This window comes from Pinus tabuliformis, chromosome 3_2 (genome assembly GCF_031772625.1).
Source record: "Pinus tabuliformis cultivar Carrire ecotype Pingquan chromosome 3_2, CPIR1, whole genome shotgun sequence".
Classification (NCBI taxonomy): Eukaryota; Viridiplantae; Streptophyta; class Pinopsida; order Pinales; family Pinaceae; genus Pinus; species Pinus tabuliformis.
In genome coordinates this window covers 138,165,088-138,177,075 of record NC_142302.1, presented here as the reverse complement: position 1 = coordinate 138,177,075, position 11,988 = coordinate 138,165,088, and the positions used below count along the sequence as shown (strand labels likewise).

Here is an 11,988-nt window from a genome sequence, read left to right as displayed (position 1 = left end):
GTAAAGGTTTAGGTTCATATTAAATACTTTAACTTTAATTTATTTTTATCAATTTATTAATTTATTAATATTCTAAGATATACGATTATATAACCATCTTTTAACATTAGCTTAATTTTTAACATCTATCTTTTATAACCCTTTTACTTCATAGTTTTTAACTTAATATCAATTGGTAATTGCTCATTAATCATGATGCATTAAGTAATATATGTGCTGATGGGTGAATGCGACTACAGAATTTGGAGTGTCAAGATATTTAATAATTTTTAGTTAATTTAGAATATAGTTACTACTGTGGTGCATGTGATACATGCATATGTAGCTATCATATGCATGCATCGTATACATGCTAATATTCTTGTGCTCTCTATATTAATGATGGGTCATTACAAGCTCTCTCTTTACCCTTCTCTAGCATAGGAATCCTTTTAGTCTCCTTATTCCAATGAAAGTTTAAAATCCGACAAAACATGTACAATAAATTCAAAAATCAGGAACCAAGATTCCAAACTACAAGGAGTGACTTTAAATTAACAGTCCATGGCTTCTTGTGAAACAAGAAATAGCAGGAGAGCCTAACAAAGCTTACTGTTCATAGTTTCCTGGAGAATTCCTGCCAAACATGTTTGGCAGTACCATCAAAGGGATAGGCAATGGAGGCAAAGTACCTTGTACTGGGAAGCTTGTATGTGTTTGAAGATGTGCAGCCTCCTTTTGAGTACCACATACATATCTGTCATCAACATCCTCATGGTATCCACACTCTAGAGGTAGTGCCACTGCTGGTTGTCTAGCTTGTTGCTAAAATCGCAAGGATTCCCGGTGATCATCGATCATTGTTTCCATTATGCCTTCTATGCTGCACTTTTTAATTCCTCGTCAATTTGACGGAAATTTTGCTGGTCCTCTGATAATTCTTCCCGAGTCACCTGCAACTGGGATTGGAATAGGATCCTGTACTGCCACAGTCCTAAATTCATCAATGGTGTTGTTTTCTTCACCTGTTCTCACCATTTGCATGTTGTATAACCTTCATAATGGGACTAACATATGCGCTACCTTCCTTAACTATCCCTTTGATTGTGCAATCTCCTTCCTTTTCCCCTTGAGACTCTACTGATTTGAGCCTAGACTCATAAAGGGCAAAGTGGGAAGAGTGTGAGATTACACTTCCTCCTCACTTGACATGTGGTCCCATGTTTTTGTCTCCTTTACAGCTGATAAAAACCAATTTCTGGATCAGTTGGCTTAGACAATGCATTAAAATCAAGTAATGAGAGTAAAGAAATATATCTCAGAGCTACATGTCTTGCTGCAGCAGCATGTTAGTTATGCAGGGTATTAATTGAGCATGGACGAAAGACAACCACAGGACCACAATAAAATGGAAATTGCTTGGGGAGAACTATATTTAAGGAAAATCTTGCCAATAGAATCAAACACCTTAACACCAAAATGTGAGTCAATATGCCTCCCGCTCCCATCTCAAAGTTCATAGCTATTCATTTGAGATCATCCTAGCAAACATCAATCAGTGAACATTTAGCAGCCTGATGAGAAAAGACTAGATTTATAAGGCTACTTGACAATTACACAAACATCATCTAGTAATGGAAGCCCAAGCGTAGCAGCTCCATTCTTCCAATAAGGCTAGCCATGGAAGAATCTCAAATCCAACTGCATAAGGGGTGAAAGATGATAAGACAATTAACTCTGTTGAGCAACAACTTGACAAGATTAGCAAGATAAGATTCACAAGTGCAATTAAAGCACATTATCATTCCTCAATTATATCTCTATTGTGCTATGTTGAGGCTTTTTGGTAAAATGTCTAAAATTTAAGGTATAAATGATTGTAGAACCTTGTTTTTTTGCTTAATTTTTCCATATCTTCATGAACTCAAACCAATATTGGGATCTATCATCAAGGCCTTGAACATAGCAAAGTGTACTTTGGCCTTGAATGAAAAGCATATTTGTAAAGCTATATAAACTTGTTTCATTAGTCCTAGAAGAATGAAACCAAAAAGATTGAGCCTTCACAATTGCCACTTGTGGTGACATCACAGTAAACATCTCTTGCCAACACAAAATGAGAATGAATGACATGAATATGTACAAAGGTGGATTTATTGATCCCATGAAGTGTAACGTATCCTTGTATTATTAAAATCCATGATTGCTCAATTTAACTGTGAAATTAGAATCTATGGGACTAAAAAAGAATATGATAGCTAAACTTTACAACCAAATTATGCATCTCCGGTTGCAAAGTTGGCTGCAAGTAAACACAGAAATGGAAAGATACACAATCACATCTCCATTCTAAACAGAAGCGAAAAAAATTAGTTAACAATATTAACCACAGCACCCACTTTCTAGTGATGCATACATAATCTAATCGATCTACAAAGTCGATGCTAACACCACAGCAAGAATATTATCATAGATCTAAGAACTGTGGCAGCCTGTCTCCAGCATGTCTGTCATCAATACAGGACCATACAAACACTCACATAAAAGAGATAATTTCAATTAACTTTCATTATCCACGAGAAGAGGATTCACAGTAAATTACTGAAAATTGCTATTTCTCACTGCAACACATCAGCATGTCAACTTAACCACTTGAATATCTGCTACAGTAAATATAGGAAAATATTCAATATGAAACAAAGTCAGTTTAATCCATGGAGGTTGAAACAGATATATTCTTTGTAATACAATCCTGTAAGACTGCATCTAATAAGAACAATTACTTCCACTTTTTGAATTTTCCAAACTTCCCAAACTTACCATGCTTCAAAAACTTTCCATGCTTCCCAAACTTCCCATGCTTTCCATGCTTCCCATGTTTTCCATGCCCAAACATACCCTGCATTCCATGTGGTCTGCTGAGACCATGTCCTAATTGGTGAGCACCATAAGCTGCAGCTGCCGCTGCTGCACCCCCAGCAAGAAGTGGCCCAATTCCATGCCCTGAGGACTGCCCTGAAAATTCCAAAATGACTATTTAGAAAGTTCCATTTTTCTAATCCTGAAGTGTTAACAGAAAGAAGAAAGCAAAGGGCATTTTAGCTCTTTAATATATCCGTCTTCCTTTTAAGTGATAGGTAGTAATAGCAGGAGCGCATACAAAACAGAATTAATCTAATTTTATGTAGTTGCATTCTTTCTAAGAACCACTGATATGAAGATCTCAATCCCAAAAATACACATCTAGGCTTCTAGCACAAGCACGGATTCCTTACTGAAACTTGCCATCCCCATAAGAGATCAAAAGAGTAACTGTAATATAGAGATCATCACTTACTCTAGAGTCTAAACCCATCCTATGGAGTAATTTTTCATATGCTATTTAGGGAAAACAAAAGTTCAATCAGATTACAAGATGACTGGCTTACGCTATTCCGTCTTGAACAATCTCACAAGGGCTTCTATGTACATCCACCATAGAAAAAAGCACTTACCCACTTGGGTCATTCAAAGTTAACTCAAAAGCTAAGAAAGACCACAAATTGGGGGTTCAGCTAATTGACCATTATGCCCTTCCCTCTTCTTGAACTCGTAGACAATTGTCATGTCCCTTCCTCAATCATTTTAGGACAAGATTTAATTTTGTATTATGGGGCCAATTTTGGAGTTAGTGGACCCCATTTGATGCTATTAGGAGATTAGACTAGGAGAAGATGTTTTGTTTTGTAGTTAAGTTACACATGCGGGCCACCCTCACTAGGGAATTACGCACTCCCTAGTTCGATAGGCATGAAGGGGAGATAACTTTTGCATGGTGTTGGTTAAGTGGGGCCCACGATGGAGGACGAAATGGAGGGAAAAGTCCCCCACAAAAACTATATAAGGAGGGCAGCTCTCCTCTTCTTATTCATTCATGAGTGTATATCGATTTCTCTTGGTTGCTCAAGTTGCTTAGCCGAGTCACTGGTTGTTTAGCATGAGTTCTTCAAGCAAAGAGCTCACCCTTTCTTCGGGGGACTTCAAGTGCCACCCTAGGAAGATTTCTTTCATTTCTTTAGCAAGAGATTCACATTGTGATTTCCAGCAGTAGCATTTCCTTCCAGGTGGTGCGTATTTCTGGAGGACGCAATGAGAGAGGAGGCCGAGTTGTTTGTGGAGCTGAGCAGTGGAGTTTAGCTGTGAGATTTTCAGAGGAGAGGCTAAGGAGGATTGTCAGCCTTTGGGGGATTTTGGGAGCTGATTGAGCTTCAGACTTGGCAATGTGGCTTTCGCACTACCTGGGCCAGCGCAGAGGTAGTGTTTGGGAGCTCATTTGGTGGGTAGAGTATCAGCCCTTGAGGCTGAGCTTTGCCATGGAGGTTGGAGGAGTTATTTGGGGTGAAGTTTGCTCCCTTTCCAGAGCTTGGAGGAAGACTTTGTGGCCATTTCTTGCAGGTCGTATTGCTGGAGTTGTTTGGAGGGTGTAGGCCATAGAGGAGGTCGAATTTGGGTGGTTGGTTTTAGGCCAAACCCTTTCTGGGTTTTGTGGGTTTTGGCCAAGGAGCTTGTGGCTGAAGTTTCATCATTTTCCTAGCACCAGAGGCGAGGTTTCTTGCAGCTCCTTTCCAGCCAGCAGTTGTCGTAACTAGGAGACAACACAGAGCTTTAGAGGAGCAATTGCTTTCTAGCATTTGGGATTACTGTTGACACCTGGGTTCTGTCTAGCTTGCCCTTGAGGCAAGCCAGGTGCTCTTTCTCATTTTTGTTGTGTATTGAGTATTTGTTGATCGTTTAATTTTTCTGTGCATAAATCGAATTGGCTTTTGCATATCAACATTTCTTTAAGTTTGGAACATTACAGTAGTATCAAAGCTTAGATTCTGGCTTAGCCGTGGGGAAACTTTTCTATGAGTGAAGAAGACTGGCAGAATATTACTTACAGAAGGCAGAGGTACCGGAGCAGGGAAAGGGAGTTGGAGATTACTCCAGACATGGAGGATCGTGGGAAGACTGTAGTAGCAGAAGATATGGGTGAGCCCAAGAGTAGGGAAGAGATGGCCTTCGATAGCCTCTTGAAGGCTTTGAGTGATTTGGCAAAGGGGCAGAAGGAGATGCTGGACGAGATCAAAATGCAGAACCAGGAGTGAAGCACTCACCGAGAGTTCGTAGTTGGAGAGACTTTTGGGGCCTCTCAACAATTCGATCATCTTTCGGCCATCCTCGAGTGAGCCAACTCGAGCTACTTTACCCTCTTTTATACCTTTGGCGCAGGGAGAGACTAGTGGAGGTGAGGATCCATCATTGATGGGGGAGCATTTCTGGGAACGACAATCTATGGGGCAGACTTCAGAAAGGCTCTGACCTTCAAAGACTTTTGCAAGCTCAAGCAAAATGAGAAGGGGAAGGCTATGGTACTTAGAGCTATGAGATACATCGTTCTATATGGAAAATGTATTTCCCTACATATGATGGTACTTCCAAGTGCACAACACGTGCTTGGGTGGAGAAGTTGGATACATCCTTCCAGCTGAATCGAATGACAGAAGTAGAAGCCATCAAGATGGCCACATTGCACTTGGAGGGGGAGGCACACGATTGGTTGTTTCATGGTTTGTCCACTCTAGAGCATGCTTGCGTGACCTCCTATGAGGATTTCACATGGAGAGTAGTGGAGCGCTTTGATCGGAAGGATCCAGAGGCTCACTTCAGAGAGTTGACCCAGCTCTGACAGACAGGGCATTCAGAGCATTATATCTCGGAGTTTTTGAGGGTCTCAGTCATGGTGCCTGATTTGTCAGATGCAAGGAGAGTATACACATTTGTGGAGGGATTGACAGAGCCATTGTGAGGACTGGTGAAGTCTCGCAAACCATCTACTCTTTTGGAGGCAGTATCTTGCACTCGGGATTTGCAGGGGGCCATCCCCAAGGCTCGAGCTCCATTTCCTGCACGTATTCCCTACCCTCAGAAGGGAAGTGACACTCGAGCACTCACAATGCAAAGAGTAGCCAAGGGCGTGGTCAGTTGGATGACGAGACCAAGAGAGACCTCAAGAGGAAGAAGTTATGCTTTACATGCCGTGAGCCTTGGGCACCTGGTCATCAGTGCACAGTAGGCAAGGCCCATTACATCGAGGTCTTCTCAGACAATGATCAAGAGGATGATGAGGAGTTGGAGTTTGGTGGCGAAGACAGCGAGGAGCCAACAAGGAAAGGACCACCACCACCACCTCAAGGAGGAGCATCCTTCGCACCAGCAGGGGGAGTCCTAGCTTCTTTGTGCGGGATTCCCAAATTTTTGACTTTGAGGATCAGAGGTACAGTGCAAGGGCAGTGTGTCTCAGTATTGGTAGATAGTGGGGCCACCCACAATTTTATTGATGCTCAGATGGTCTAGAGGAGGGGCATCACCACTACAGAGTTTGAGGGGTTTTCAGTCCTAATACCAGGGGACAAGACTATGCAGTGCACTCGATATGTTCCCGCTCTGACAGTGACTATGGGGAACTATTCGATGACAGACCACTTTTTTGTGGTGGATGTACCAAACACCAATGTGGTGCTAGGTGTCCAATGGTTGTATTCCCTTGGTCGGGTTATTACTAGGCCAGATGGCAAGCCAGTGGTTCTTAGGGGCATGCATTTGTACCCCCCTCAGACAGTTTTGTCTCATCGGATAGAGGCTGATTTGAGGCATGGAGACATAGCATGGGCAGTAGAGCTGAGGATTTCAGAGGCTGGGGGAAAGACCACACCACCACATCCGGACATACAGGCAATACTAGATAAATATTCGGTAGCTTTTGGAGATATACCACCTGGGCAACCACCTAACAGAGGATTTGAGCACAACTATAGAGTTGGAGCCTGGTGTGCAGGCGGTCATCACCACACCCTATAGGCATCCCAAGGCCTATAAGGATGAGATTGAGAGAGCCATTTGGGAGTTGTTGGCATTGGGTCACATCAGACCGAGTTCTAGTCCGTTTGCTTCTTCGGTTGTGCTGGTGAAGAAGAAGGACAAGACTCTTTGCATGTGTATTGACTACAGGGCCCTCAACAAGAAGACGTTGAAGAACAGGTATCCCATTCCGCACATTGATGAGTTGATGGACGAGCTTAGAGGGGCCAAGTACTTCTCTAAGATAGATCTGCGGTCAGGGTATCATCAAATTTGCGTGAGAGAGCAAGACATTTCGAAGACAGCCTTCGGGTGTCATTATGGGCATTCCGAGTTCCTGGTCATGCCTTTTGGGTTGACCAATGCACCGGCTACTTTTCAGTCATGCATGAACCATTTGTTCCGAGGCTAGCTAAGGAGGTTTGTACTAGTATTCTTTGACGACATCTTCATCTACAGCAGGAGATGGGAGGAGCACCTGTAGCACTTGGAGACAGTCTTGTGTATATTGGAGGAGTATCAGTTCTACGCAAATATGTCTAAGTGCGAGTTTGGATTGACAGCGATGCTTTACTTGGGACACATCATCGGTGCAGATGGGGTCAAGGTGCATAAGGAGAATATTATGGCCATTCGAGATTGGCTAGAGCCCCAAGATGTGTCAACATTGAGAGGATTTTTGTACATCTATACCTATTATCGGAAGTTCGTGAAGGGCTTCTCACAGTTGACAGCACCCCTTACTGATCTGACTAAGAAAGGGCCCTTTGTGTGGACAGAGAGAGCTCAGGCAATGTTTGATCGCCTTAAGGAGGTGGTGAGTTGTTGTCCGGTTTTAGCACTCCCAGATTTTTCTCAACCTTTCACATGTAGGGATGGGGGCAGTCTTGTCCCAAGATGGGCACCCCATTGCTTTTGAGAGTAGGAAGCTTCTACCTCATGAGATGTCGTATTCCATTTACGACAAGGAAATGTTGGCCATAATGCATGCATTGGCCAAATTTAGATAGTATTTGGTGGGGAATCGATTTCGGGTGAAGACGGATCCCAATAGTCTTCACCATTTCATAGGGCAGCAGGGCCTCAATGACAGACAACAGAGATGGGTCAGCAAAGTGCAAGCCTATGATTTTGATATTGAGTATGTGCAGGGAAAGCACAACGTAGTGGCGGATGCACTATCCAGGAGACCAGCCGAGCTTTCACTCATGAGCATTTGTCATGACTGGAAGGCTCAATTATTGGTAGAGTACTCCAAGGATCGTCGGGCGTGCAAGATCTTGGAGGGTAGCTATGCAGATGAGTGCTACAAGGTGATGGATGAGGTCATTTATTATAAGGGGCGCATATTTTTGGTTTTAGGATCACAGTTGAGGGAGCGCGTCCTTCGAGCAACTCATGATTCTCCTTTGTCCGGGCACCAGGGGTTTAGGAAGACATATATGGCAGTGAGAGAGCGCTTCACTTGGAAGGGCCTTAAGGGAGATGTGTTGAGGCATGTATAGGAGTGCGAAGCTTGCCAGAGGAATAAGGGAGAGTTGACCCATCCAGCAAGATTGTTGTAGCCTCTTCCCATCCCTGAGGGGAAATGGGAGAGCATCTCTATGGACTTCATTACTAGACTTCCCTCAGTGCAAGGGAAGGATTGTATTTTTGTAGTGGTCGACTGATTGACCAAGTTTGCACACTTCTTTGCCATACCGACACGATATTCAACTTCACAGGTGGCAGAGTTGTTCTTTAGGGAGGTCTTTTGTCTGCACGGACTCCCTAAGACCATAGTCAGTGATAGGGATAGCCGATTCATGGGAGGATTTTGGCAGGAGCTCTTCAGACTAGTCGACACTGAGCTCACCCAGAGCACCAGCTATCATCTGCGGATCGATGGTCAAACAGAGAGGGTGAACAAATGGTTAGAGGGTTATCTCAGGGATTATGTGAAAAGGTAGCAAAGGGCTTGGATTCGATGGTTGCACTTGGGAGAGCATTGTTACAACACCACCCATCATATGTCCATTGGTATGACTCCTTTCAGTGCTTTATATGGTTATGATGCTTTATCTTTTGTTAATATTGTTTTTGGAGGCAGCAGGGCCCCAAAGGCGAAGGATTGGATCCTAGAGAGCCAAGATATCCTCAAGGCTCTTAAGGATAACTTACAGGTAGCCCAGAACCAACAAAAGATGTATGCTGATCGGCATCGAGTAGAGAGACATTTTGAGGAGGGTGACTTGGTCTAACTTCGATTGTAGCTGTACCGACAATCCACACTCAAGCAGAAGGGGGCCGAAAAGCTGCAGCCGAGATTCTTTGGGCCGTACAGAATGAGTAGGAGAGTTGGAGAGGTGGCTTACGAGTTGGAGCTACCACCAGGAAGCAGGACTCATAACATCTTTCATGTGTCATGCCTTAAGAGGGTGTTGGGGCAGCAAGTTACAACAGTCATGGAGTTGCCTCCGCTTGATGATGAGGGGCATTTGTTCTTAGAGCCAAAATACATCTTGGAAACTAGAGAGAGGAAGCTCAAGAGCAGCATAATCAGAGAATATTTGGTGCGGTGGAAGAATCTACCGGATGAGAATCCCACTTGGGAGGGAGAGCACATTTTGGAGCATCTGGCATTGAAGTTGCTTGGGGACAAGCAACATTTGGGAGGGGAGGACTGTCATGTCCCTTCCTAAATCATTTTGGGACAAGATTTAACTTTGTATTATGGGGCCAATTTTGGAGTTAGTGGACCCCATTCGATGCTATTAGGAGATTAGACTAGGAGAAGATGTTTTGTCTTGTAGTTACACATGGTGGCCACCCTCACTAGGGAATTACGCACTCCCTAGTTCGATATGCATGGAGGGGAGATAACTTTTGCATGGTGTTGGTTAAGTGGGGCCCACGATGGAGGACAAAGTAGAGGGAAAAGTCCCCCACGAAACTATATAAGGAGGGAAGCTCTCCTCTTCTTATTCATTCATGAGTGTATATCGATTTCTCTTGGTTGCTTTAGCTGCTTAGCCGAGTCACTGGTTGTTTAGCGCGAGTTCTTCAGGCGAAGAGCTCACCCTTTCTTTGGGGGACTTTGAGTGCCACCCTAGGAAGGTTTCCTTAATTTCTTCAGAAGGAGATTCACATTGTGATTTCCAACAATAGCATTTCCTTCCAGGTGGTGCGTATTTCTAGAGGACGTAGTGAGAGAGGAGGTTGAGTTGTTTGTGGAGCTGAGCAGTGGAGTTTTGCTGCAACATTTTCCAGAGGAGAGGCTAAGGAGGATTGTCAGCCTTTGGGGGAGTTTGGGAGCTGATTGAGCTTCAGGCTTGGCAGTGTGACTTTCGCACTACCTGGGCCAGCGTAGAGGCAATGTTTGGGAGCTCATTTGGTGGGTAGAGTATCAACCCTTGAGGCTGAGCTTTGTCGTGGAGGTTGGAGGAGTTATTTGGGGTGAAGTTTGCTCCCTTTCCAGAGCTTGGAGGAAGAATTTGTGTCCATTTCTTGCTTTCCATATTGTTGGAGCTGTTTGGAGGGCATAGACCATAGAGGAAGTCGAATTTGGGTGTTTGGTTTATGTTGGAATTTCTAAGTTTAACCCATTAGAAATTCTTCCTGTACTATCTAGTTTATTTCTTCCTACTTATTCAATTACTTAACAAGTAATTTACCATGTAAATACTGAAAATAAACACAAGTACAGTATCAACATCTACAGATCATAAACTGAAAGAAAACAAGCACATAAGTGACACCGTTATTTTTGGACCAATGTCCCCAGAAAAACCCAATGCGGGAAAACCGGTGCAGCTATTAAGAGGGCTTTATTATTATGCAGTTTTCATAATACAACTAGGGTGTTAGAAATGGCTCACCCAACAGAGAATGGCCCTCGACAGTAGTACCTCTCCTCAGAGATAGATATTTCGGTTAATTAATCACCGGGTGAACGATCCCATAGCAACAATTGCAGCTTCCACCGCTTTGCGTCACTCTAATAGGGACTACGTCACCCTACCCAGCTCACCAGCTCCTAGTCTGTCCCATGAAATCCTCCCAGCACTGCCTCTTGGCCCTGTGCAGCTTCTGAAGCCTCTGCGTCAACCCTTAGACCCTCTGCGTCACACAGGCAGGCCTCTCCTGGCTCTACACAGCTCCTAGCTGCCTCTGCGTAGCACCCAGCTACCTCTGCGTTAACCTCTCCGGGCACTACGCTGTCTCTCTGGTACTAACTTTTCCTCTCTGCTATGTATTCACTGCCCTTCACTACTGATCACTGATTCGATTTCTCTTAGCAAACCCTGCTCTAGAAAATCGAATGACTGATCACTCTAGCGCATTCTCCAACTGACCCTCAAGCCTCCTCTTATACTTTTCTTGTTGGTCCATCAACGACCAAGATTAAATCTCTAATCAACGGCTAAGATTAGATTTGGCTTGATCCATGAGTTTTAGAACCTTCTAACCTAGTTTTATATTAATACCCATTAATATTTTTATTTTTCTTAAGTTTAGACTTAGGAACTCCATTAAAAATATTAATTATTTTAATATCTCCCAAACCGGGTATAATCTGTCCAAACCATTTCTAGGTCTTGGATATCTCATGTGCTTTAGCCTCTCCACCAATTTTCATGGCTAGAGCACATCCGATGCTATCCCAAATCAACACTCCCTCTTAGCGAGGATTGTGCTCTAGTAATACTCCACACTGAGCATTACCTTGCACCGGTCCCTGTGTTGATGCTAGGCCTCCCCGCCCAACATCCTCTGCACTACTGCATCTTATACTGTTGCCCATGGCCCTGCCACTGCCACTGCTGCATTTGTACGGCAACTCCCTCTGCATCCGTGTTGTTGTTGGTCCATCCTCCCAGCACTGCATCTGCACTGCATCCCCTTCTCCTCATGCTGCATCGTGCTACTGCAGTGCAACTCAGTTACTGAGAAGTAAGTAACTGATCCACCCAACATCCGACATCCCTTTCAGGCTAGATACACTCCTGATGTTGAAGCTCCCTCTACCGCTAACAAGTGCTCCCTCTACAAACCTCTGTGCTGCTGCAACAACTCCCTGCATCTCGCACCGTTGCACACCTCTCTATGTCATCCTGCACTGGTGCAACACTCTTGTGCCTCTCGCACTAT

The 11,988-nt window shown here is 43.9% G+C and overlaps 1 protein-coding gene across 7 annotated transcripts in view; it reads right to left on the bottom strand.

Annotated features, from left to right (window-relative positions):
• Positions 1-2,520: 2,520 nt before the first annotated feature.
• Positions 2,521-11,988, bottom strand: part of LOC149180205 (uncharacterized) — a 65,421-nt gene continuing 55,953 nt past the window's right edge. For all 7 annotated transcript variants that reach the window (XM_089415956.1, XM_089415953.1, XM_089415951.1 and 4 more), the window contains one exon: positions 2,521-2,994. In XM_089415956.1, coding sequence (XP_089272082.1) covers positions 2,759-2,994 — 236 coding nt within the window. In that variant the 3' untranslated portion in view covers positions 2,521-2,758. The remainder of the gene's footprint in view (positions 2,995-11,988) is intronic.